The 27,302-nt window shown below is 36.7% G+C and overlaps 3 protein-coding genes and 1 non-coding gene across 7 annotated transcripts; 2 read left to right on the forward strand and 2 right to left on the reverse strand.

Annotated features, from left to right (window-relative positions):
• Nucleotides 1-767: 767 nt before the first annotated feature.
• Nucleotides 768-7,634, forward strand: LOC129890165 (F-box protein At2g26160-like). The gene is made up of 3 exons (XM_055965716.1): nucleotides 768-1,913; nucleotides 2,304-2,872; nucleotides 6,955-7,634. The coding sequence occupies exons 1-2, from the start codon at nucleotides 1,334-1,336 to the stop codon at nucleotides 2,870-2,872; spliced, it is 1,149 nt and encodes a 382-aa protein (XP_055821691.1). The 5' UTR covers nucleotides 768-1,333; the 3' UTR covers nucleotides 6,955-7,634.
• Nucleotides 7,635-8,069: 435 nt separating this feature from the next.
• On the forward strand, nucleotides 8,070-15,278 carry LOC129890166 (glycerol-3-phosphate acyltransferase 9-like). Of its 3 annotated transcripts, none has more exons than XM_055965719.1 (13): nucleotides 8,070-8,153; nucleotides 8,247-8,434; nucleotides 8,533-8,590; nucleotides 9,817-9,935; nucleotides 10,086-10,185; nucleotides 11,667-11,762; nucleotides 11,848-11,944; nucleotides 13,736-13,823; nucleotides 13,895-13,991; nucleotides 14,171-14,256; nucleotides 14,383-14,502; nucleotides 14,632-14,730; nucleotides 14,946-15,278. In XM_055965719.1, the coding sequence occupies exons 2-13, from the start codon at nucleotides 8,328-8,330 to the stop codon at nucleotides 14,992-14,994; spliced, it is 1,116 nt and encodes a 371-aa protein (XP_055821694.1). In that variant the 5' UTR covers nucleotides 8,070-8,153; nucleotides 8,247-8,327; the 3' UTR covers nucleotides 14,995-15,278. The 3 variants fall into 3 exon arrangements, with proteins under 3 accessions (XP_055821694.1, XP_055821695.1, XP_055821692.1); XM_055965720.1 differs by lacking the exon at nucleotides 8,070-8,153 and having other exon boundaries at nucleotides 8,171-8,434; nucleotides 14,946-15,004; nucleotides 15,080-15,278; XM_055965717.1 differs by lacking the exon at nucleotides 8,070-8,153 and having other exon boundaries at nucleotides 8,171-8,434.
• Nucleotides 15,279-16,017: 739 nt separating this feature from the next.
• On the reverse strand, nucleotides 16,018-25,660 carry LOC129890168 (putative F-box protein At5g55150). 2 transcript variants are annotated; one of them, XR_008766988.1, is made up of 5 exons: nucleotides 24,303-25,660; nucleotides 21,822-21,961; nucleotides 18,334-18,662; nucleotides 16,867-17,615; nucleotides 16,018-16,467 (listed from the first exon to the last, which is right to left on the reverse strand). XR_008766988.1 is itself a non-coding variant. In XM_055965722.1 (2 exons), the coding sequence occupies exon 1, from the start codon at nucleotides 25,485-25,487 to the stop codon at nucleotides 24,303-24,305; it is 1,185 nt and encodes a 394-aa protein (XP_055821697.1). In that variant the 5' UTR covers nucleotides 25,488-25,660; the 3' UTR covers nucleotides 20,933-21,961. The 2 variants fall into 2 exon arrangements, 1 of the variants encoding a protein (XP_055821697.1); XM_055965722.1 differs by lacking the exons at nucleotides 16,018-16,467; nucleotides 16,867-17,615; nucleotides 18,334-18,662 and having other exon boundaries at nucleotides 20,933-21,961.
• Nucleotides 16,216-16,288, reverse strand: TRNAA-UGC (transfer RNA alanine (anticodon UGC)). Its single transcript has one exon. It is a non-coding gene; the product is annotated as a tRNA-Ala (tRNA).
• Nucleotides 25,661-27,302: the final 1,642 nt, after the last annotated feature.

The following is a 27,302-nucleotide window of genomic DNA, read 5'->3' on the forward strand; positions in this document are numbered from 1 at the left end:
AATATTTGAAGATACTACTACAACATATACTGGAAATATTTGCAATTGTCATGGTCCCTGTGGTTCACGCCAATCATTTTTATATACTTGAGTAATAGAATAGCATCTAATTGGAGTAAATGCCAAAAAAGGTCATTTATATTTGAAGTAGGTTCAAAATAATCACTAAAGTATGTTTTGAACAGTTTTAGTCATGTAAATTTGCTAAATGCGAGCATTTTTGATCTTCGTTAAATATTTAGCAAATTTTGTTTGCTAGATTTGATGGTAACTCACTTTTGAAGATACAATTTTTGCAGTTTCTATTATTTTTGGTCTAACCTTAAAATGCAGTATAATTTTTTTTTTTGTAAATTCTACCGTGTTTGGTCTTATTTTTTAAAGTATTTTTATGCTGAAATTTTCAGAATTTGATTAGACTTTTTGTTAAATATTTAATGAAGATTAAAAGTGCTCACTTTAGACGAAGTTAAAAGGGTCAAAACGGTTCAAAGCATACTTTAGAGACTTAAAAGCCTTTTTGGATGGGCTTTAAGTTGATAAAGCTCTTTTTGAGCTTTTATATTCCTTATATTTTAACTAAATTTTCAAATTATTTTTTTATTATTTTAATTCTAAAATTCACATCATTTTTCCTATTTAAGCATTTTTATCCAAATACTCAACTGCTTATTTATAAAAATAACTTTCGACACTTCAAAATTTCAAAATTGGTACGCGCACATTTTTTTTAAAGCCCATCCAAATCGCTTGCAAACATAAAGAGACCATTTTTTTCACAATTCCTCTTCTTCTCTCATCTCCAACACTGAATCTACCCTTCCTTTCACCCCTCTCTTTGAGCTGAGATTTGTCTCATTTTTGGTGCCCGCCGGCGAAGCTGTTCGTCGGCGTTCGAAAAAACGTTGAGAATTTGTTTTTTAACAGTGTATTTATCTTCATTCATCTATAAGCCTTATCTTAAGCTAAATCTAGAAATAGCTATATAACTCCTATTTGGCCATAGATTTTGAAGTTGAAACTTGAAATTTGAGTTTCTGAAGTTGTGATTTTTGGAATTTGAAGCTTTGTTGGACTTAGGACATGCATTTTACTTGAAAATTTTGAATATTTGTGATTAGAAGTCTCAAAAACTATTCAAATTTCATGGTCAAACGGATATTTGAGGACATTTTGAAATCTGATCCAAAATCTATGGTCAAGCGCCAACATAACATATGTGTGCATAATGTGTATAATCTATGTATACTGGTTAGGTAAAGTGCATGGTGAAGCTAGTCGACTATTTGCGTAAAAATGCTAAACTGAAATTCCTGCCAAAACTCTTACAGATATGCCTGGTTGGTCAGACCTTAAACAGGATCTACTGGTTCTAATAGTTAGACGTATAAATTTGATTGAAGACTTCCTAAAGTTTGGCATTGTATGCAAATCCTGGCGCTCTGTGGTCACCAAGGAGAATTTTAACAGTAACTTGCCTAGGGTTCCGTGGCTAATGTTAGCTGAGGAAGGGGATGATAAAACATGTAGGAAATTCTTTAGTGTCTATAATGGCATGATTTTGAAGAAGAGGATTCCTAAAGCGAGTGGAAAACGATGTATGGAGTCTATGGGATGGCTTATCATGGTTGGAAAAGATGAGGGTGAAATTAGTCTGTTACATCCCTTCTCGGGTGTTCAAATTCAATTGCCGCATCAAATTACCACCGACCGTTATGAGTTCAACCAGACTCCCGTTCCATGGACCTTTGTCCAGAAAGCTATTCTGTCAGCCAATCCTTCTCATAGATATGACTACGTTCTCATGATCATTGAGGGACACTACCAGTTCCTTAGTTTTTGGAGACCAGGAGATTTGTTATGGACCAGGATTAGGAAACCGGTCTATTTCCCACATACTAGTGATGTGGTATATTTCTGTTGGGAGGAGGAAGCACCACAACTAAAGTTTGATATGATGAAAATAATGAAAATAAATTGGACACGAGAATTTTACGTGGAAACCCCTCTAAATGATAGAAGGGAAAAACCATGGGGTAGAAGGATCTCACTATTTTAATATGGAGTACACAACTCTCAAATACAAGGAGAAAACAACAATAAACACTTCTCTCTTGTAAAAGGAACAACTACTAAAGAGGACACTCAAGACTAAAATATTTATCTTGGTGTATAACTCTCTTTGTATTCTTACTCTCTCTTTTTTTAGGATGGGATAAATGATGAAAAGATGTCTTCTATTTATAGGAAACTAGAAACGCGTAAAATTCGCGTATTGAACCTCCCTTTTTGACTATCTTGCAATTTCAACGGCCACTTTTATGCAGTCAGTTATAGTGGCTGCGTCCAAGTTTGTGATGTCATTGGCTCTGAACCCACTAAAATTCTTACCGTAGCACAGCTACCACCATGGATTGATGGTATGTATTACATCCTAGAATCACTAGGATCATTATTTGTAGTTTCACAAAATGGTGTTGATATAAGGTACGTCAAAGATGATCGCGAAAGGATTCCAACAGATGAAGATGAGGAGAAGAAGATGCACATGTACAAGACAAGAAATTTTCTAGTTTTCCAGATCGATTTAGCTGCTTGCAAAACTACGCCAACCAGGGATTTAGGGGACCAAGCTTTTTTTCTGGGTGCTAATGCTTCTCTTTCAGTCCAAGCATCTCAATTTCCGGGAATCAAGCCCAATCATATTTATTTTACAGATAATTGTTTGGGTGCCTACCTTCACTTTGAAGAAGGAGGCGGCTTGGATATGGGGGTGTTCAACTTAGCAGATGGCAGTATCCAGCCGTATTATGATGGTGTTTCCCTCAGTCGTGTTTGTCCTCCAATTTGGGTCACACCAACTCCGTGTTGAGTGAGTCATTTTTCTATATTTACTGAGAAGCTTTTGTGGGAGGGGATTTCAATGGACACATCGGGTCTATTTCAGGAGGGTATGATGATGTGCATGGAGGCTTTGGCTACGGGGTCAGAAATGTAGGAGGTCTTTCACTTTTGGAATTCGCAAGAGCTTTTGGGTTGGTCATAGCCAATTCGAGTTTCCCAAAGAAGGAAGACCACTTGGTAACATTCCATAGTTCGGTGGCTAAGACTCAGATAGACTTTTTACTCTTGAGGAAGGTCGATAGAGGTCTGTGCAAAGACTGTAAGGTCATTCCGATAGAAAACCTTACAACCCGACATAAGCTTTTGGTGATGGATTTAGGGATCAAGATGATGAGGAATAAGAGGGTCGGGGATGATCGATCTAGGATCAGATGGAGGAGTTTGACCACTGCAAATGCCTTGGAGATGGGAGAGAAGTTGAAGGCCATGGGGGCCTGGGATAGTAATGGGGATGCGACAAGTATGTGGGATAGGACGGCTAGTTGTATTAGGACTGTGGCAAGGGAAGTGTTGGGAGTCTCGACTGGTAGTCGTAGTCGGCATCGAGGAGACTGGTGGTGGAATGGAGAAGTACAAGAAAAGGTGGAAGCAAAGAAGATGGCGTACGCAAAGTTGATAGAAAGCACAGATGAGGTGGAGAAGTGGACGAATAGGGAACTTTATAAAATAGCGAGAAAGGAGGCGAAGTCGGCGATTTCGACGGCAAAAACAACAGCTTTTGAACGCCTTTATGCTGAACTAGAAGAGAAAGGTGGGGATAGAAAATTGTTCAGGCTAGCCAGGGCGCGGGAGAGAAGGGCACGCGATGTGGACCAAGTGAAGTGCATTAAGGACGAGCATGGAAAAGTATTGGTAGACGAGACCCTCATTAAACAGAGATGGCAGTCCTATTTCCATAAACTCTTGAATGAGGAAGGGGACAGAGACTTTGTGTTGGGAGATGTAGAACATACAGAGAGGCATTGCGATTTTGGGTATTGTAGGAGTATTAAGGTCGAGGAGGTTAAGAGTGTCGTTCGTAGGATGCGCTGGGGAAGAGCAACCGGACCTGACGAGATTCCTGGGGAATTTTGGAAGAGCACGAGTTCGGTAGGTTTGGAGTGGTTGGCTAGGTTATTTAATGTCATCTTTAAAACGGCAACGATGCCCGAAGAATGGAGGTCGAGCATAATGATCCCTCTATACAAAAACAAAGGGGATATCCAGAGTTGCAACAACTATAGAGGTATTAAGCTACTAAGCCATACTATGAAACTGTGGGAAAGAGTGGTAGAGATGAGGGTGAGGAGAGACGTGTCTATTTCAGAGAACCAGTTTGGATTTATGCCGGGACGCTCAACTACAGAAGCCATCCATCTTATGAGGAGACTGGTGGAGCAGCATAGGGAGAGGAAGAGAGACTTGCATATGGTATTCATCGACCTAGAAAAGGCTTATGATAAAGTCCCAAGAGAAATACTATGGACATGTTTGAAGGCTAAAGGTGTACCTATGGCATACATTAGGGTGATCAAGGACATGTACGAGGGAGCCAAAACCAGGGTAAGGACAGTAGGAGGGGACTCAGAGCACTTCCCAGTGGTGATGGGGTTGCATCAAGGATCAGCTCTTAGTCCTTTTTTATTTGCCTTGGTGATAGATGGATTGACGCGACAAATTCAAGGTGCGGTGCCATGGTGTATGCTTTTCGCGGATGACATAGTCCTGATCGATGAGACTCGCCGCGGAGTTAACGCTAAGCTGGAGGATTGGAGACATACCTTGGAGTCTAAAGGGTTTAAGTTGAGTAGGACAAAGACAGAGTACTTAGAGTGCAAGTTCAGTGAGACACCTCAGGAGGTTGACGTTGAAGTTAGGCTTGGTGCTCAGGCCATCCAAAAGAGAAGTAGTTGCAAGTATCTTGGGTCTATCATGCAAGGCAGCGGGGAGATTGACGATGATGTCACACATCGTATTGGGGTAGGGTGGATGAAATGGAGGCTCGCTTTCGGAGTGCTATGTGACAAGAATGTGCCACCAAAACTTAAGGGCAAGTTCTACAAAGTGGTGGTTAGACCGGCTATGCTGTATGGGGCGGAGTGTTGGCCAGTTAAGACTTCTCACATTCAAAAGATGAAAGTTGCTGAGATGAGAATGCTGAGATGGATGTGTGGGCACACCAGGAGCGACAGGATTAGAAATGAGGCTATTCGGGACAAGGTAGGAGTGGCCTCGGTGGAAGACAAGATGCGGGAAATACGACTGAGATGGTATGGACATGTGAAGAGGAGAGACACAGATGCGCCAGTGCGGAGGTGTGAGAGGCTGGCCATGGATGGTTACAGAAGAGGTAGGGGTAGGCCGAAGAAGTATTGGGGAGAGGTGATTAGACAGGACATGGCGCAGTTACAGCTTACGGAGGACATGACCTTAGATAGGAGGGTGTGGAGGACCCACATTAGGGTAGAAGTCTAGTTCATAGTCTCGTTATTCTTCTCTATTCATAGGTGTAGTAGTGCATTACGATCTCTTGCGCTTTGAGTTCTGATTTCTGTTATTTCTGTTATTATTTATTACTTTCTATGCTCTGATTACTCAATTTTACCTGTGACGCTTTCATTATTTATTTAATCGTTATTTGTTATTAGTCTTTATTTATTTGTATTTATTTGTTATCTATTTGTTATTTGTTTGTTGTTTTTCTCATAAAGCTTTTAATTTTCTATTCTTATCTAACATTTTTTTATGCATTTATGCTTTTACTGAGCCGAGGGTCTCCAGGAAACAGCCGTCCTACCTTGGTAGGAGTAAGGTCTGCGTACATTCTACCCTCCCCAGACCCCATGTTGTGGGATTTCACTGGGTTGTTGTTGTTGTTGTTGTTGTTGTTGTACTCTTTTTGTTATTCTATATAATCTTGTTTTTCCCCGGAAGTTGACTTGATTGAGTATTTACAACATGACATTTACCTTAAGACTTGGCTGATGCATCTTTGCTGTTTTCATGTAATTGGACAAGAGTACTCTCATTAGTTGTTATACTACCTTGCTTCAAGGTATGTTTTGTTGGAATGCACTACTGCCTAGATTACAACATAAGTATTGTCTTTATTTTCAAGTTAGTTGAAACTGTTCACGATCTAATAATATTGAGGTGCAGTCGCCATTGTGATTGATGGACTAACTGAAAAGAAAGAGGTTGTACAGTTCTTCTAATTCTCTGCTTCAATAAACTGTATTTTGAAGTTCTTCAAGGGTTAAAATGAGTTTCACACAGAAAGAATAAATATATGTTTGACATGATTGAACAGACTATCATTTTGCATGCACTCTGCATAATTGTTAGCCTCAGTTACCTGAAACAATAGAAACAACTAGGCAAGATTTGAGATTCTTCATTTTGATGTATCCTCTTCTTGAAGTCATTCTTTTAAAGTGCCCGACCCTTATTCCTAGTGACCGATGTTACATCAACTTTGACCTTGTAAGCACTTCCATGTCTTCCTTTATTGACCAATTCTGCTGGAGCTTAAAGTCATTTTTCGAATCTCACTTTTTTGGCCAAGAGGACTCAATAAAGTCGATGAGGGCATTGCGCTTTCCGGAGATGGTTATTGAATACTCTCATCTGGACTCACTAGCAGAGACAATGATGTTGTTTTTGAACTTTTTTTGCTTATACTCTTTCGTTGGAGCACTATTGCCCTTTTTCTTATTTTGCTCTTAAAAAGCATTTATTCAAGTTGAATTATGATAATCGGTTTAAAAATAGGAAACCTTAAAAGTTAAAAAAAAACACTCTTTAGAATAGGACATGAGGAAGATGACCACACTTGTGAACTGAGATTTGTTGTTGCCTGTGGTCAATTATCAAATTGGATGAAGGAGATGCAAAGTAGAACCAAACTTCTCATTGTTGCACTTATTACTGTTTATCAGTTATCTGAACAAATATTGGGTGAACGATATCCTCTTTATCCCTCATCACTTACTATTATTCTTTAACTGGTATGTCCCATTTATTCCGGATGTAGCTTTTGGCTGTTTATTTACAGTGAGATTTCCTTGACAGGCATCCATTGATCCATCGAAGATACTCAGATGATTTTTGAGAATCTTACCCAGAAGCCCGTGCATATGACTCAAGTTATTTTGGATGTTCAAGAAAGTTGCTTTGCAGCCACACATCTAAAGCATGTAGTATTTTAACTGCTCTATGTACAAGGACAATTGTTAGTGTGGCTCTACTACTATCCAACTTTAGCTATTTGTGTAAAACACACAAGGGCGAGGGTCTTTCAGAAAGCCACCTCTCTACCTGTACGAGGTAGGGTAAGATTTTGCATATAATCTATCCTCCCCAGACTCTACCTGTGAAATTACATTGTGTATGTTGGTGGTGGTGTTAAAAAGCACAGGGGCATTATCGAGCTAGGCAACGGATAACGGATATAGTCTTCTTTACTCTTTGGAGTGGATAACTTCTCTTAAAGAGTTCCCTATTGCTCTTCCAAAGTGATTGTTGCTCCTTTACTTTGGAATGAATTCTTTAAGGCTGCCACAATGCTAATGTTGAAATTAAAGCATGATCCTTGTTATCCTCAAGAACAATCTTGATTTTACGCAGTATATCAGTGAAAAATAATTTCCACCAGACACTAAAAGGGGCAGAAAGCTATTGGTTTTTGAACGACATTTCTCATAAAAAAGATGTTTAAGAGATTTAAATTTGAATATTGTATTATATTTTAAGGGATAATTTAATCATGTCATAATTATTTCTATTAATAATAAATAGATCAACAAAATTGTTATAGGAAATTTAAAATAAAAGAGTTAAAAGTGTAATATTATCAATCACAAGGACGATAAGTTTTACAAAGCTGAACCTTAATGGATATTTACGAAATTATTATTTTTTTTTAAATTTTCTTACTAAACATTTGAAAAAATAAAATAAAATAATTTATCTTCTTATGAAATATTTTTCATAAAAAATAATTCTTTTTTGTACTCAACACACTCTCCGATCTCGAATAAAACCTACAATTTTAAGATTGAAAATAAAATGCTTACCATCTAAGCAATTTACGTCCTCGAATTAAAAACCACAGAAGGAAAGCTACCTTTTGGCCCTTTCGAGCTTTTCGTGCAATAGTTCACTAATCACATAAATTGAATAAATTTTATTAGGTAAATTTGATACGACAAATTTAATTAAAAAGACATTAGCAAAAACAATCAAGCTCGAACCTTCATTAATTATAACAGGTGCTGCACCAACTCAACCACTCATTTCTCATTTGGAATAATTGCTTATGCTATTAATTTCTGAAAATTTAATTATCTGTTCTTTCTGAAAAGGCATCTTCTTGAAGTGAGTGAAGCTAGTGAATGCTGTGTGTGTATATCTAGAGGGAACAGGTTCTTTATTGTATCAAAATCATGAATAATCCTAAATCTTCAAGCTCCGAATTGGACTTTGATCGACCCAATCTTGAAGATTATCTTCCTACTGGATCTATCCAAGAACCCCATGAAAAGCTTCGACTGTAATCCCCCTCTTCTTCCCCCTTCTTTTTTTTTGTGCTCCAAATGTTCCAAAGTTTTGATTTTTTCTAACCCCTTTTGCTTTAATTTCTGTTTTCAGGCGTGATTTGCTTGATATTTCTCCCACCTTAACTGAAGCTGCTGGTGCCATTATTGACGTGAGTGAAAATTTCTCTTCATGAATTTCAATTTTAACATCGACCCATGACTGCAAATTTACTGATTGTTGCACTTCCATAAACAATTTACCTTTACTTACAAGTGGGGTTTGGGGAGGATAGTATGTATGCAGAGCTTACTCATACCTTTTATGGGGTAAGGGGTTGTTTTGGATAGATTCTTGGCTGAAAAGGGATGTTATTGAAGCATGATTTCAAGGAAAAAGTAACAATCAAATAGGAAGGTAGAAAGCAAATGATGCAACAAATAGTACTACACATACAAGAATTGGAAACTATGCAATTACTAAGTAGTACCATATATAGCAAGATACAAAGTAAATGACACAACATTTGACCTCTACCCGTACCTTTTCTGGGGTAGAAAGGTTGTTTCCGATAGATTCTTGACTGAAAAGGAATGTTATTGAAGCATGTTTTCAAGAAAAATGTAACAACCAAATAGGAAGGTAGAAAGCAAATGATGCAACAAATAGTACTACACATATAGAAGAAGGAAATATGCAATTACTAAATAGTATTACACATAGCAAGATACAAAGCAAATGACGCAACAATTGACCTTACTTCTTCTGGATTTTTTCAAAGACTTGGTTTTGGAGCTTGCCCTTATAGTTTGAGAAAGTTTTACATAGGCCAGCATTATTATTATGTATGCATTAAAAAGATGTAGTTTGGATCTCAACCTAATAATTCGCAGAAATCGCATTTGTTTATTTCATCATATTTTTCTGATCATAAATTTCCTTGAGGTAATTTTTTCCCCTTCTATTAAGTGATATAATCACATATAGGTTTTAGGAAATGAAAGGATTTATCATTATGGAAAAAAAGGAAATGAAAGGATTTAAAGTTACCTAAGAAAAATGATTCCAATTTCATACATGTGTCTGAGTATTTAACTTAGAACTGTAGTCTTAAAAGAACATGAAGGAGAAGAACTGAATTAGAGATATACTAGACATTCAACTCCCATGTTCACTTTTGCACTGTAAACTGCCCATTTGCTTATTTTTGTGACGCGTGCTATTGGTTAAGTAGGTAACCACCGTGACTGCAAAATAGCCGATTACTACCAAAAACAATTTGACCTCTGCTTCCTTTGGATTTTTTCAAAAAATTTATTTTGAAGCTTGGCTTTTCAGTTTGAGGAAGTTTAATGTATCCATTTTCATTTGCGTATATCCATTCTCATTTTTTTGCAGGATTCTTTCACCCGATGCTTCAAGTCAAATCCACCAGAACCTTGGAATTGGAATATTTATTTGTTTCCTTTATGGTGCTTGGGGGTTGTTGTTAGATATGGAATTCTTTTTCCTATAAGGTTTAGCCTCTTTTCATTTCTTTTATTTATCTCATTTGAGTCCTAATCATGGACTAACTTTAGTCACCTAGCTTGGATCTATTGCAATAGTTTTTCACTACCCCATTGAAAGCTCACCTTTTCCGTCCTTTGTTTCTAATTCAATTGCAGAGTCTTTGTCTTGACAATAGGATGGATAATATTTCTCTCTTGCTATATCCCGGTGCATTTCCTACTGAAAGGGCACGATAAGTTCAGGAAAAAGCTAGAGGTGTCTCTCTTACTATCCAGTTTGCTTAAATTTTCTCTTTTATTTGTTTTAGTTGGAGACTGCACTTTGGTTGGCATTTGCTCGCAATACATATATGATAACATTTACCTTTATCCTTGGCCTTACTTTGGAGGAAATTATATTCATCTTATAAGGGACTCGTGCATCGTGACACTGAGACAAACATCACTCACTTAACAGAAAGGAACTCCATAGATTAAGAAAGAATTTCCTAGATAATTAGCCTATTAGCTTGTGCTGAATTGGGCATAGAAATTGAACTGCATGCTCAAAGAAATATGGTTAAGATGACCAGAGAGTCCATCGGCTGCAATATTATTCAGCAGTCTATCTGGTGAAATACTGAACAAGTGGGTTCAAACAAGAGCAGGCACACTACTTTATGAGGAAACCAAGTTTAGTTCATAAGACTTTGGCAAACTATAGCAGATATTGATACAAAAACTGATTTTGGAGAGAGCTTCTTATCTATATGCTTGTCTGTACAATTTGTTAAAGCTGCTTTATTTACACTACACTACTGGTCAAGATGATGGAAAGACTAGTTCTTTTAACTTGGCATGCACATAGAAATTACCGAAACTTGAGCTATAAAATTTCCCAAGAAATAGGAATATGTTCCAAAACAAACAATTGAAGCAAGCATGGGATTTCAGTGTATGAACAGAAATTACTACAGCTGCAGACATTAGGATATGCAATTAGCAATGGAACACTTCATTATGTTGATTGGCTTTGGAAATTACTCATTGTGTCTGGACCAGATTTCTGCAACATCTGTGTATATGTTCAAGTATGATCTTGGATAAAAAATGTGGTAAAGCACATTTGTAACACCACAAAAGGAATCTGCTACATCTGTATCAATCATTAGCTTTTGCAAAGAAAATAGTCATAGAAGATATTCGGGTACACTATGGTCATAGTTCGTTTTTCTTCAGCTGAAGCTTCTGCCTGTCTATCTTCTTTTCTTGGCTCACAAAATGACCTTTTTTCCTTAGTAGCCGGTTAACATTCAAACAAGAAACATCCAAGACAATGCGTCGGAGAAACTATCCCTAATTAAAAAAAAATGCTCGGTATTTAATGACACCACGGCTAATGGGATACTATCCCTATGATGGAAAGAAACTAAATCGACCAGTACTCAAGTATATAATTAAAAAACGGCAGTATTAAAAAAGACATTCAAATCAAAACAAGAATATTTAAATAAAAAATACAATATTCAAATCAACTTGCATCCTCCGCTAGCTCCCGACAGCCAACAACTGACAGCGTCTTGACCCCCATCCAATTGTTGGGCCCACCTGAGTAAGATAAATTGGCAATATGTTTGGAAATTCTCTATTATGAATTAAGATGTCTAGACTTGCTTATGTTGCACTTTTGTTATTCTCTTGAAGAGTATGTATACATACTAAGGTTTCTGGCATCCTTGCCTTGGTTAATTTTCTTAGAGGTGTCTGGTGGAGCTGATATGCAGTTTCTTTGTTGCATCTTGGACTGGGGTTGTCAAATACCATGGCCCACGACCTAGCATACGACCTAAGCAGGTACATCTGCTGCTATAATTGAAATCTCACATGTGAACCATCATCTCTGATACATCTAACGTTGCCTTATACATTTTATTGACAGGTTTTTGTGGCAAATCACACATCAATGATTGATTTTATTGTCTTAGAGCAGATGACTGCATTTGCTGTGATCATGCAGAAGCATCCTGGGTGGGTCGGTAAGAGTTCTAAAGCATTTGCATTATCTGCTTGTTCTTTTTGTGTGTCATTCAAAAAGTTGCTGAGCTCTAATATGAAGACATGAATATTAATGGCTAAACCTAAATATGCAATCTTGTGATGGAGCATTTCTAAAGTTAAGGTTTAATAACACCTCAACCGTTTAACTTCAAAATTTTGAATTATTAGAACCTATAATTCAGGTAATGATTCAAGAACAGGGTGTTTGGAAAGGAATTTTGCAGATTTTATTATGATAATTGCATAAGCTAATTAGCAAATAATTGTTGCAGAGTGAGTGCATTGATCTGAATTCGAGTTGAACTTGGTTGACTTTACTAGTCAAAAAATACATAGGTAAATTTTGTCAATTGAAGCTTAAGGTAACTATAAGTTGGCTGTACAGACCCTCTTAACTTCTTGTCATGGTTGGACCTTTTCTTTTTTTGAGAAATAGTACTGTTGTATTCTTCAGCATTAAGAATGCTGGCCACCATCAAAAACATGTTACCGGGTAGTGAGATTCAAATCTAAACTTTACAAAGTACTTAGGAAATCAACCAACTCCTCTACTTCCTCTATACAGTTTTGTTTACACCAAAAAAAATAAGGTTTCCAAGCAGTTCCATTTCACATCATGAATGGACCTGATCTTGTCTTCAAAGCACCTTCCATTTCTCTCCTTCCAAATTGTCCACCATATGCATGTGGGTATTATCCTCCACCATTTTTCTGACTCTTGCACCATATGCATGGTTGGACCTTTTCTTAATGAAAAATGATTCTTCTTAGATGGGAATCTTGCGGATGTTGTTCTGCGAATTGCATAGCTAATTAGCAAAAATTCCGTGCAGAGTGCAAACTGAGTGCATTTGATGTGGAAGACATTATTGAAGCTTACTGTAATTATAATTTGGCTGTTCATACCTTCTGCTTGTTGTCGTGCTATTTGACTTTCAATCAACAAAGCCATATTGTTCATCTGTTCAGAGTTTTAGCTTGAGTAAACTCCAGTTTTTTATATATTGCTACACCCCCTCCTTACCTCTTTCACTGGGCAAGCAAATCTTGTTAGTATCTTGTACAGGCAGAATTCAAAACCTTGTTTGTACTAGTCTAGAAAAGACATTTAGCCAGTTCATATTTTGATAATTGGTTATTTCTATGAATTTAGAATCTTGTAATCATCGAGTTTTATTAAATCACCAGGCCAATTACAAAAACAAGTCAACCAGATCTTCCTTTGTGCCTACTGGTACAGTCTACTGTCTAGGCCAGAGTTTAGTCTAACTTGCTAATCACTCACTTAATTTCTAGTATTCCATTTGCTTATGTTCAGACCTTAAGGTGTATAAGGTGATATAGCTATCCCCGCCAAAGTTTGTCAATAGGGGCGATGCAAGTATGACTTATTGTACTGTCGTTCACCTTGTCAGTAATGGAGGGGTGTCGTTCGATTGTCTCAAAGTATTTGAATACTGTGGCTCAACTGCACTATTAGTTGTACTTCGATTACTGCATTATTTTGTTGTAGTTACTATTCAGAATGCTTTGTTATGCTTTCACTACCATTTATTCTCTTTCTGAATTGCTTCTTTACCTAAGCATGTGACCTTCAAGTGTGTTAAGTTACCTTTCTATAGGTACTTGAGAAGAGAAGTGACACACATGCTTAGGGAACTTTGAGCTGCACACTTGTCTTCGTATAACTGCAAGGATCAAAAGCTAGAAGTGATTCTTTGTCTCCTCTTCCGTATATCAATTTCTCATTAGAAATAACATTTTTGCAGGACTACTGCAGAGCACCATTTTAGAAGGTGTTGGATGTATCTGGTTCAACCGCTCAGAAGCCAAGGATCGTGAAATTGTAGCAAAGAAGTACGTGATGTCAGAAGAATCTTTCTAGCATCTCATTTTGCACTGTTTTTATTACCTATTCTAATTTTCAGGTTGAGGCAACATGTTGAAGGGGCCGATAACAACCCTCTTCTTATATTCCCTGAGGGAACTTGTGTAAATAACCACTTCACTGTCATGTTCAAAAAGGTAGGCCAGTTGAATTCATTCATAAAAAAAATTAATGGTGAACTCTCCTTGACCCAAATTATAGAGTTCTGATCTTCAGTATTATTATTTATATTAGTATCTTTTTCTTAATGTGGGTGCTCCAAGTGTTTAAGTTAATGGTTTGTATGCCTCTATCCTTTTTCATGCATGATGAATAGGGAGCATTTGAACTCGGCTGCACCGTTTGTCCTGTTGCAATCAAGTACAACAGAATTTTTGTCGACGCCTTTTGGAATAGTAAAAAGTAAGGTTTTCTTAATGCCAAATTGCTTATCTGGTTTGTTTGTTGGTATTCATTTTGTTATAATCTTTCTTCTCTCCTGTTATTTGTTTGCTAATTCGAAGTTTGCCTTTCTTCTACTAAATGCAGACAATCCTTCACAACACACCTCTTGCAGCTCATGACATCATGGGCTGTTGTCTGTGATGTTTGGTACCTAGAACCTCAGAACATAAGACCCGGGGAGACTCCAATCGAGTTTGCAGAGAGGTAAAATTTCCCATTCTGAAAAGCAGTAACTACTGTTTTAACAGGGGCATTCATCTTATTAGATGCTAGATATTAACTTTTCGACAGTACTCGTAGTAAAGGAAATCCTTGTCAATCTTCTCTTTTCAGGGTGAGGGACATCATTTCTGTTAGAGCAGGTCTTAAAAAGGTTCCTTGGGATGGATATTTGAAATACTCTCGTCCTAGCCCCAAGCATCGGGAGAGGAAGTATGTTAGCTATATTGCTCTCCCCACTCCCAAGTAGTATAGACTTAATGCTTTGTGCTGCTCAGATCCTTTACCTGGCTATGTTTCCTGCATTATAATGTTTTCTTGATCATTTCTCCTGTATGTTCTTATATATGCGGATGATGGTAACTGTACTGATCATTTAGAGGATTGTGAAAGTTTGAAGTCACAGTTTGTTTGTTTTGGATCTCCAGGCAGCAGAGTTTTGCAGAATCAGTATTGCGTCGCCTGGAAGAGAAGTAGAGAATTGGATGTATGCTTTGTCTCCATGTTCCACTTTTGCTTTGAGTTTGATTTTAATCTTGTTTATTTTTTCTGTGGTTTATAGGTGTTCAATTTGGAATAGTTGCGATACTATTCTTCACTTTCTTAGCCATAGTTGAGAGAATTTTAGTACAAAGTTGGCAGTAATTGTCTGTGAAGCCCTTTGCTTATTCTTATGAGTACTTACTTTGGATGTCCACACATTATACATGTTTCTTGAGGCTGTTCAAAGAATTAAAATTTCAGTATTTTATTTTATTCTTGTGGACATTACAGTAGCCCATTATATGTATGGGTGTGCAGGAGTTTTTGTTTTTGTCTTGTTTCCCCTTGGTAACACCAATATTTCGTATTGGAGTCGATTAATTTCGGATTCGCGTCATGAAGTTCCAAGGGATGAAACGCTCTCTAACAAAGGTTATGAGTTATGAGGGAATTAGTGTATTATCCTATGCGGAGTAGAAGATGGAGTAATTAATATCCGCAGAATCAATACCTTCATCATTAATACTTGCATATTGAAATCTTTTGGCCATAACCATTTTTTTATGATGAGAAGAAAGGTCAACTTTGTTACCTTTAATGGAAACTCTTGTACTATAATCAACGTATATTTTATTTTTGAAACTCTTGCTGTAAGAACAAAAACCTATGCTATAAGAAAAACAAGATACACACTAAAGGAGCTTTCTTTTATTTGGCACTTTAAAGGAGCTTATTAATAAGAGGTGGATTTTTTTTTTTTTTTTGTTCAAATCAGGGTAATCTGATAGTTTTGGCCATGAAAGCAACTCAAGGGCACTAAGGATTATGAGAAATCATATGATAAGCGTAAATCAATCCATGAAACCAAATAAAGAAGAAAAACCCTTTCCGTTGTGACAAGTACCCCCCCCCCCCCCCCCCGCCTCCCCCAATCAGATAACTATGGCCAGATATAAACTTAGCTGCTGAATGCATCACAATATCTGAAAATAACAGACCATTTAAGGTAGACAATTTTACCAGAACGAGAAGTATCTGCAGAGACCTGCTCCAAGATCCAAGCGATGGGACGGTACAGGGGACATAATACTGTTATCTACCAGTACAAGAGACCCATGTGTACATATCCAGTAAAATTCCATGAATAGGATCTAGAGAAGGTAAAGTGTACCCAGACCTTACCCCTACCTCGTGAAGAGACAAAACGAAAGTTAATGGAGATGCGGGGGATCGAACCCCGTACCTCTCGCATGCAAAGCGAGCGCTCTACCATTTGAGCTACATCCCCTGTTATCTATTGAAATTTAAGACTTCAACATATCAGCAGCCGCGAAAAAACAAACAATTCTAAGAGAAATGACGCTGCTAAATGAGCAATAACGAGTAGTCTCCCACGTACATATTCTTGTCCTCCAATTTGTACTCCAACATAATTATTACCAAATCCACCAAAGAAAGACACGTATGCTGTAGAAGGGAACAAAATGGCAAAATTTTCCATTAGAATAATAAAGCAGTGTCATTTCCTGAGTAAATAGCAAAGTGTTACAACCCTCCCTAAATATTCCATCTCAACCACATAACATACAACTATATGCACATAGTTTGGTACTTGTATTATAAGAATCATTATAGAAATTGAACATAATCTAAAGCAGATGACTAGATGCACAAAGTATTTATTAAGAATAGAAAATCAATGAAAAACGAAAATAGAAAAAGTGGGAGAGTAGGCCGGGGACAATTGAAACTAACAAGAGGCAAGGTTGAGAGCTAAGACAGAAAGAGAGCCATCAACAATAAAGAAAAATCAAAACTAAGGGAGAAGAGATAAAGATAGAGTTAGGGAGAGATGATTCGGATTACCTGGAGACAACAGCCGGTGACGGAGACGGCGTTGCCAATGATTGGATATTGATCAGCTTGAGAACTCTTTTGATGCCATACCGGAAGAGTCTTCCTCTTCTCCAAATGCCTGGATCCCTCAATTCAGGAGGAACTACCAAGATTGGGAACTACAAGACATTCTCAGCTTACTGGAGAGAATAGGAGTTGTCCAGATCAATAATCAATCACCTGACAGACTCATTTGGGGGGATAAAGCAGTTGGTAAATATTCTGTGAAGGCAGCATACTATTTCACTATGTGCTCAAAATGAAATGCTAATTAATTGGCCATGGAAGTTAATCTGGAAAACCAAGTTACCCCCCAAGGTGATTTGTTTTAGCTGGCTAGCCCTTCATGAAGCTTCCCTCACCCAAGACAACATCATCAGGAGAAAAATCCACATTGTCAACAGATTCTTCATGTGTCACCAGGCCCTAGAGACTAACAGACACCTTCTGCATTGTACAGCAGCCACAGGCATATGGAACATGTTCATCTCAGTTTTTGGTCTAAAATGGGCTATGACAAGTAGCATTAAAGATGCACTGGTTGGAGCTCGTGGAAGGTCGGAAAACCCATCAGGAAAGTATGGAAGATGATCCCAGCTTGCATTTTTTGGTGTATGGACAGAAAGAAACAATAGATGCTTTGAAGGCACCTCTTCCCATTCTGAAGTCTAGAGTTTTAACAACCCTCTGCGGCTGAGCAATTTCCCCCCGTTAATTCCCTAAAACTTTCTTGGACATTGTTAGCTCCTTAACTTTAGATTAGCCTTTTTAATGGAGCTAATAATGTCTTGTACTTTTCTATGCTTTGTAAATGATGCATCTTCTTGATGCCTTCTATGAAATCTATTATCTTATCAAAAAAAAAAAAAAAAACTTCAACATATCAGCAGCCATGAAAGAACAGAAACAATATTTCATACTCCAAGCAATAACCAGCAGTCACCCAACATATTACATATTCTTGTTCTCCAATTTGAAGGCTTTTGGGTTACTCCAACATAATTATTACCAAATCCACCAAAGAACAGTACACATGCTGTAAAATTGAATAAAAAGGTAAAATTTTCATTAGAATTATAGAGCAGTGTCATTTTCTGAGTAAACAGCAAAGTATTACAACCCTCGCTCCACTAAATTAATTGAAGGCAGGCGATGCTAAATATTCCATCTTAATGTATAAAATACAACTATATGCTCACTGTTTAGTACTTGTATTATAAGAATCATTAAAGAAATTGAACATAATCTAAAGCAGACCACTAGCGCAAAATATTATTAAAAATAAAAAAATCAACAAAAACTAAAATAGACAAAATAGGAGAAAAACCAAACCAAACCTAGGACTCGAGTATGTAAGCCGGCGACAATCGAAACTGACGAGAGCAAGGTTGAGAAGAGATAGAGATAGAGTGAGGAGGGAGAGATGACTCGGGTAACCTGGTGACTATAGCCGGTGATAGAGACGGCATTGCCGGTGATTGGATATTCATCAGCTTAAGAACTCCTCTTTTTGATGCCATACAGGAAGAGTCTTCTTCTTCTACAAAATCTCATTGAATCTCTGAAGTAAGGCTTTTTGTACCACTTGTCGATCAAAGGCGTCATGTTGTTTCCACCATTTAAGCTTCCATTGTCTTTCTTTGCCAATGCCAACGAGTCATCCACCACATGAAACAAGCTCACCTTCCTCTTCCACATCGTTCCCCACCAGAAAATCTAAAATCCACCATGAATCCAAAATCCCCGATGAAACAATTGCAGATACACTGAAAAATCGGATAACAAGAGACTAGGATTTTAGGTTTCCGTCTGTTCTAGGTTTACGAAGAGGGAAATGAGGAAGGGGGGGGCATACAAAAAAGTGGAGGGAAGATGAAACTAGGAAAAGATCACCTTCAATTATTTGTATTACTCTATTTAGAACCAACTTATTGTGGCTATTCTCTTGAATGGCCAGTAAAAGGTCTTTATTCCCTGCTAATATCTAATTGCTGCTAATTGTTGAGCCCCTGCTAATGTCTAATTGCCGCTAATTGTTGGGCAAAAGGAATAAATTACTGACATATGATTAATTGCCACTAAATAATTGTCATTAAAGGCATTTCTTCTGGTAGTGACAAAAGATGGCATCATGGTATCCTGTTTTGGAAATGTATATCCACTTTTTATCTCAAGTTTGCAGTAGGCCAAGTTATAATTACCAACATAACTGGCAACAAACAAAGAGTTAACTTTGCTAGAGGTAGGACTTGAAGATAGGACAACTTTGAATATAAGGCATGTTGACCAAATCTGCTGGAAGGAATAAAGTCTGGCCATTATGGGCTTCAAGCAAATATTCAGTTTCAAGCTTCTTTGCACAATACTTTCTCACATCGGGGTACTTATACCTCGGTGGAAGGGTGATTTCAACCCTAGTGATTGGGTTAGACAGATTTTACGAGAGTCTTTTTTTATAGAAACTAACCATCCATGGGGCTAACCGTGAAACTCCTTCTTACCAAGGACCTCTGAGACCTCAAGATAGTGAACTACTCTTCTTTCATGTATGCTAATAAGAATTTTTCATATTTTCATTTGTACTATCATCACGAGGCAGCAACAACCATGGCTGAACTCCCTTAATACTAGAAATAGTTGGTAATACTGACCTCCATGAAGTACAAACACACATGAACTGGACTTGATCTGTGTATGTAACAAGACAATGAGCTATTAACCTCAACAAATCCTGTAGAAGCTCCGACCAACCAGCCATTTACAATTTGATACATCAATAGGGAATGTGATATATAATACTAGAGCAAAACAATAATCATTTAACTTTCAAATTAAGTATCACATGAACTTAGTATAACTACCAAAAGAGATGATTGCTAAGCACACATGATGTTTGTTACAATTCGTAAAATAATCATCATGTGCATATATATATATATATCTTAATGTTGTTTCCAAAATATCAAGATATAGCTTCAGAGAAGACGCTAATTTAAGAAAATATCGCTACCTGTACTACAATGTTCCTTTTCTCCCACCAATTATTCACCAAACTTACAAGGTTGACTCTAGCTCATTGAAATGCAAAGTCAAATCATAGGAGCAAATATAATCAATGGAAGAAACAGGAATGCATATAAGAGGATTCAAAATAAAGAGGGCAACTCTTACAAATATGGTGTCCGATTTCTCAAATAATCGCAAAAACTTAATTTTACTCTCCAACCGTGAGAGTTTATATTGCTGCTTGACAAATTATTATTTTTTTGGAAATTAATAATAATTGTAACTTTGTGATATGTATAGTAGGTTTTTAAATGGTTCTAAGAAAAACTTTTTGCTGAAAAATTAAAATTAATTGTATCTTGAAATTTTGAAATAAAAAGGTGTTGATATGGAAAGACGATTTAATGCGCTATTTTATTTTTTTGACTACAGAGTAAAAGTATAAATTTGTACATTAGAAAGACTTAATTTCCTTGAGTGGAGGGTCCATCAGAAACAACCACTCTAACTCTAAGGTAGAGGTAAGGTTTGCGTACATTCTATCCTCTCCAGACCCCACTTTTTGGGATTATACTGGTATGTTGTTGTTGAAAAAGACTTTAAAATGGTATTTATTCTATATAATATATACTTTTTCTAATTATCATAAATAAAAGGTTTCATTTTTTTTAGTTCGTTCAAATGAGTGATTAAATTAGGTTCAGTCTCTATTTCTCATTTATTAGTACATATACTATCTTGTTGCTTATGATTTTTCTTGTTTCCCCGTTAATTTATTCTCCTTTTCCTGTTTATGATAGTTCTACATTCCGTTTTAAACTTAATTTTTTGAATCAATTATTTTTATATATCCATCAAAAGAAATGTTTGATTGAATTAATCCTTAAAAGAATAAATTTATAGTTCTGCATCTAAAAAAGTTAAAAGAGTAAATTTAGGCAGGATTTAGTTATCCATATATATATATAGTTATAGTTATTTGATCTGCTGCCCTGCATAAATAGTAACATAAATTCTTCCTTTTCTTTTGTTGGGTATCATAAATTTCTTCCGAACTATAGGTGGGATTGCAAACAGGTAACTAAACACCATACTTGGTGTGTAGAATTTTATACATAACAAATAAAATGATGCCAAACATAGTACTAATTATGGTAGCTTTAATACGTGAATAATTTCTCTTGCTAACCACCATCCAAATGACCCCTTAGTTTGTGATTTTCTAATGGCACAACATCAACTCAGAAAATGACCATTTTGGTGAGTTACGATTGACGATAAAAATATGTTAGCTATAGAGAGTCCTTTCATATTTACTCATCAATCACATATTTTACATATGGAAAGAGAGGCACCAAAAAGTTGAAACAATTGCAAATAATAATGTATTGGTTGTAGTAAGTATCTTGATATATTTCCACTAGGAAAAAATTATTAGTTTCTTTTACTTTTTCCTTCCCCCTTTATATTCATTGCATGAGGATTACTTGTAGGAACGACTAGTTGTGAAACACATGCTTATCATTATTCATTTGGTAAAACAACAAAAAGTACATTATCAATCTCAAACTAATTTGCATATCGCTTCATTTCTGTTCCCTTCACTATAACTACCTTGAACAATGCCCGATAGCGATACAAGTTACTACAAGAAGCCCTGTTTCTCAAATCTAGAAAAGGGATCTAATAATTGTAAAGAGGAACTAAGAGGAACCGGAATTTGATCCGAAAGATATTTTTGATAAATAAAAGGAGTTCCTTGAGTATTAACAGTAACATGATTGCATTGTCTCACAGTATCTAACACATTATGATAAGCTAAAGTAAGATGGTAGTTGAGCAACAGTAACAATTCCCCCTTGTACATAGAGCAATTAAAATACGATATGCTTTAGCGATGAGTAGCAAAACTAACTTACACTAGATGTGTAGTAGAAATTCTGTTACATTCTTGAACATCCAAAGTAACTTGAGTCATAGGCCTACGCTTCTGGGCAAGATTCTCAACAATCTTATGAACATCAGCAGATGTAACTGGATTTGATGGATCAATGGATGTCTGTCAAGGAAGTGTGAGGTAAATAAACAGCCAAAGCTATATCCAGACTAAATGGGACAAAGTAGTTAAAAGAGTAATATCTTCCTCATATCTTATTCTGAAAAGTGTATTTTTAAGGTTTCAGATTCCATGGATTTACTCAAATTACAGATCAAAAATTCAAGTGTACAAAATTCTCATGTTCATCGAGAATTAAAACACGCAAAATTGTTGAGAAGACACATGCAAACAGACGAAATCTTTAACATAGTTAACCAAATAGTGGAGTCAATTATTCCAGTACTTGTTCTAAACTCAACAAATATGATAAACAAGATTTATACTAAGTACATTTACATAAATATTTGCTAGCCTGTTATTTTCTAATTACTGCAACTTAACCAGTCCGATAAGTAGGATAGGTTAACATAACAGAGAAATTACAAGAAGAAAAATAATGATAAAACCATCACTATATCGCCACTTCAAATATAAGTTATCTGGCAATAATAAAGTGGTTTTTTATCAGCACAACATTTACTGTGGGTACTAAGCAGAAAAGCAGAAAAAGGACCAAACAATTCGTCTCAGGTCACACAACATTAAGGGTCCAGAACAACTGTAAACAATCTGTGTCTTGCATTTAATTGTTTGTCCATAGTATATTCGTCGTCATCTCTTCCTAATCTTAACATCATCATAGAAATGTTGATCCTCCAAAGAGGCTTCCAGGTAATCCAATGAGACATCAAGTTCCATTATTTTCAAAAAGAAAATTTATTTACAAACCTATTAAACATGTTCATTTTATTAATGAATGGAAGGTTGTGACAAGATTGAAATCCCAAGAATAATTCTCCCAGATATTTTGTGCCGGTAAGGTACTCTGTCAGAGCAGACGAGGATCCGTCTATGAACCATTGGGCAACAAAGGACATGACATCTGTGGTCATAGGGATGTATGAATCAGGCAGTAAAGTGGGGCATGTGGGCCCTTCAAAAGTTTTTACTAGAACAATCGATACTTACTAGAACAAAACAGGAGACTGGAAGTTTGCAGTTCTCATTCTCTCTACTTCACAGCTCTGATCGAGGGAGTACATTCTAAAAAGATCAACCAAACACCAACCACCACAAGGGAGGAGGCTATGTCGATTATCCAACACACTGATATGTCGAATCGGCTGGTTCATACAGAATAGATATCTCAAGAGGAAGAGAAGAAGGAAGTAGGAGATTTACATGTCGGGGATGTTACCCCTCTCAACACAGCTGATCATGTTGAGACACTGGATTCAGTACCTGGTATTCCGATTCCAGTATGGGTGCAACAAAATATTACTGCATTAATTTCGATGAGGAATTCCGGATCCACTTTCAAGGTTGTGAGAAAATAGCATGGAACTATTGATGAGAATTGATGGGAAGAAGCAGATTAAAAATTGAAGAATCCAGAGCAATGGTACCTGTGACTACAAAAATCAACAGTGCAAAGGAATTGAAGAGCCTAGAACCAGGTAGCAAATTCATCAGTATTGGCACTAGAAGAGGGGAAGGAATGTGTCGATCATGATCAATGAAGCTCAGTATTGTGTCATGGAATGTGAGGGTACTCAATGATGCGAAGGTGCAATGCCCTCATTGAATATTTTTAAGTCCTCTTGGCCAAAAAAGTGAGATTGGACTATGTGCTTTAAGCTCCAGCTGAATTGGTCAATAAAGGAAGACATGGAAGTGGTGCTTACAAGGTGAAAGTTGATGTAACATCGGTCACTAGGAATAAGGGTCCGGCACTTTCAAGGGATGACTTCAAGAAGAGGATACATCAAAATGAAGAATCTCAAATATTGCCTTGTTGATTCTATTGTTTCAGGAAAGAAAGGCTAACGTTAGACAAGTACATGCAGAATGACAGTCTGTTCAAACATTTCAAATATATATTTATTCTTTCTGTGTGAAACTCATTTTAGCCCTTGAAGAAAGGGCTTCAAAACACATTTTACTGAAGCGTAATAGAATTACAACCCTCTTTCTTTCGGTTAGTACATCAATCGCAATGGTGACTGCACCTCAATATTATTAGATCATGAACAGTTTCCACTAAGAAACTTTAGAACAAAGACAATTATTATTTAGTGAAGTAGTAGTGCATTCCAAAACAACATACCTTGAAACATGGTAGTATCACACATAATGGAAGTTACCTATGTCCAATTATACGTAAACATCAAAGATGTATCAGTTGCGTCTGAAGGTAAATGACATGTTGTAAATACTCTTTTAAAAAAAATCCAATCGACTTCAGGGGTAAAACAAGAAGATATTGAATACCAAAAAGAGTAAATATAGAAAAGTGACTCACTCAACACAGATTTGGTGTGACCCAAATTGGAGGACAAACACGACTGAGGGAAACACCGTCATAATGTGGCTGGATACTTTCATCTGCTAAGTTGAACACCCCCATGTCCAAGCCGACTCCTCCTTCAAACTGGAGGTATGCATTCAAACAATTATCTGTAAAATAAATATGATTGGGCTTGATTCCCGGAAATTGAGAAGCTTGAACCGAAAGAGAAGCATTAGGACCCAGGAAAAAAGCTCTGTCCCCTAAATCCCTAGTTTGCGTAGCTTTGCAATTATCTAAATCGAACTTGTAAACTAGAAATGTTTTTGTCCGGTAAGTGTAGGAAATATTCTCCTCATCATCATCTTCACCTGGGATGTGTGTCAATGGAATCCGCCCGCGATCATCTGTGACGTACCTTATATAAACAAATTGTTGCACAGCTACAAATAATGATCCTAGTGATTCTAGGATGTAATAAATACCATCAATACATGGTTCTAGCTGCGCTATCATATGATTTTTACCGGGTTTAGAGCCAGCAACATCACAAACTAGGATACAACCCTTATAATTGATTGCATAAAAGTTGCCATTGAAACATACTACATCAGTAATTTGTCCATTGTAGCCCGGTAGTCTGGTCCATGATAAATCACCTGGTCTCCATAAACAGAGGAAACTGAAGTCTCCCTCGATGATCATGAGAATGTAGTCAGATGTATGAGAAGGATTAGCTGACAAAACTGCTTTATGGATAGAAACCCATGATACAAAATTGTCATTGAGTCTATAATAATCGTTATTAACTGGATATGGCAATGGGATGTGAATTCGATGTGGCAACTGTATTTTAACACCGGAAAAGGGATGTAACATATTGATTTCACTCTCCTCTTTTCCGACTGTTACAAGCCATCCCATAGACTCCACACACCGTTTTCCCCTGGCTCCAGGAATACTCTTCTTTAAAATCATCCCATTACTTAGACTGAAGAATTTTCTACATGTGTCATCATCCTCTTCTTCAGCTAACATTAGCCATGGAACCCTAACCAATTCACTATTAAAATTGTCCTTGGTGGCCACAGAGTGCCAGGATTTGCAAACAGTACCAAAATTGAGATAATCTTCAATCAAATTAATATGCCTAACAACTAGAACCAGAAGATCACGATGAAGTTCCGACCAATCAGACATTTTCTTTCAGTTTACAGCCTACCTAACGAAACGATTCGGATAAATGATAGGGAAATACCTAATTTATGTGAATCCAGATCCCGGCGAACACCGATAAGATGAAGGACACTGGGGATTCAGCCGGAGACGGGCGCTGAGAAAGGCGGAGCTCCCAGTGAACACAGAGAAGCAGCACACTGTGAGAGTTGTGTTTGGTAGAGACTAAATTGCTGAGAAAAAAATCAAAAATCAAAATAGTCCCTAATGTATGTGTGTGAGATTATTTTAGTCCAATATATATATTAAGTAATCAAATTAGTTTTTAATGTATAACAAAAATAGTTATTTTAGTCCTTCATATATAACTCGTAATTGAAATAATCCTTAGCTTTTATTTTGGCTATAGATTTAAAAATTAAAACTTAAAAATTTGAAGTTGTGCTTGATCCTGTATTTTACTAGAAAATAAAATTAAAAAATTGTGAATGAAAGTCTCAAAAATTAGCCCAAGTTAAAACTTGAAAATATTTAAAGATTGAATTTTCAAAATCTGCTTAATCAAACAAATATTAAAGATAAATCTATAAAATCTAATTCAAAATTTATGACCACTAAGTACTTACATAATTTTTAGAAAAAAATAATCCATCTAATCTTTTATATCAATGGAAGTAGTTCTTAATGAATTAAAAATGATCATTATAGTCCTCCATATATATTCCATGTAACTAAAATAGTCCTCGATTTATTAAAAAAGTGACTATTCTAATTTCATATTAAGGTAACAATGTAAGTAATATACAACAACAACAAACCCAGTATAGTCCCACCATATGGGGTCTGAGAGGGTAGAGTATACGCAGACCTAATCCCTATCTTGAAAGGTAGGGCGGTTGTTTCTGAAAGACCCTCGGCTCAAGAAAGGAAAATAAGATAAAAGGTCAGATAGGGACAAGCACATCGAAAACAAGATGAAAACAAGAAATAGCAAAAGTGAGAAAGTCATGAATAGTACGGAAAGAAAGAGGCATTTACTTCTATAAATAAATAATATAATCAAAGTACAATGGTTCCGCACCTATAAACAGCAATACAATGCAGAAATCAAATGACAATAAATATTGAGCAGAACTACAACTACTATGGTGTAAGAATAAGTCACCTAGCATTTTATCTTAATCTGTGTCCTCCATAAAAGAAATTATAGTGCGCTAATGCGCCTACTAATAGGGAAGAATAATAGGACTATTTACTAGCCTTCTACCCTAATGTGGGTCCTCCACACCCTTCTATCTAAGGTCATGTCCTCGGTAAGTTGTAACTACGCCATGTCCTGTCTAATCACCTCTCCACAATATTTCTTCGGCCTACCTCTACCTCTTCTGAAACCATTCATGGCCAACCTCTCACACCTCCTCACTGGGGCATATGTGTCTCTCCTCTTCACATGCCCAAACCATCTCAGTCGCATTTTTCGCATTTTGTCTTCCATCGAGGCCACTCTTATCTTGTCCTGGATAACCTCCTTTCTAATATTGTCGCTCCTGGTATGCCCACACATCCATCTCAACATTCCCATCTCGGCTACTTTCATCTTTTGAACGTGAGAGACCTTAACTGGTCAACACTCCGCTCCATATAACATAGCCGGTCTAACCACCCATATAACATAGCCGGACCCTACGCATAGCGGAAGCTTAAGTGCACCGGGCTGCCCTTTTTTTTTTTTGGTCAAACAAATGTTGAAGATGAACCTTTAAAATTTAGTTCAAAAATTTATGACCAGCCACTAGTTAAATTTTTAGAAAAAATGATCCATCTAATTTTTTATATAGT

This window comes from Solanum dulcamara, chromosome 5 (assembly GCF_947179165.1).
Source record: "Solanum dulcamara chromosome 5, daSolDulc1.2, whole genome shotgun sequence".
NCBI classification, from domain to species: Eukaryota; Viridiplantae; Streptophyta; class Magnoliopsida; order Solanales; family Solanaceae; genus Solanum; species Solanum dulcamara.

What these genes read in the sequence shown, in the direction of transcription:
- LOC129890165 (XM_055965716.1), top strand. Translation starts at nt 1,334, where the DNA reads ATGCCTGGTTGGTCAGACCTTAAACAGGATCTACTGGTTCTAATAGTT. An exon ending in ACATACTAGTGATGTGGTAT is followed by an intron (nt 1,914 to 2,303) that starts ATTTCTGTTGGG and finishes GACTATCTTGCA; the next exon opens with ATTTCAACGGCCACTTTTAT.
- LOC129890166 (XM_055965719.1), top strand. Translation starts at nt 8,328, where the DNA reads ATGAATAATCCTAAATCTTCAAGCTCCGAATTGGACTTTGATCGACCC. An exon ending in CCCCATGAAAAGCTTCGACT is followed by an intron (nt 8,435 to 8,532) that starts GTAATCCCCCTC and finishes TTCTGTTTTCAG; the next exon opens with GCGTGATTTGCTTGATATTT. An exon ending in GGAATTCTTTTTCCTATAAG is followed by an intron (nt 9,936 to 10,085) that starts GTTTAGCCTCTT and finishes ATTCAATTGCAG; the next exon opens with AGTCTTTGTCTTGACAATAG.
- LOC129890168 (XM_055965722.1), bottom strand. Translation starts at nt 25,487, where the DNA reads ATGTCTGATTGGTCGGAACTTCATCGTGATCTTCTGGTTCTAGTTGTT.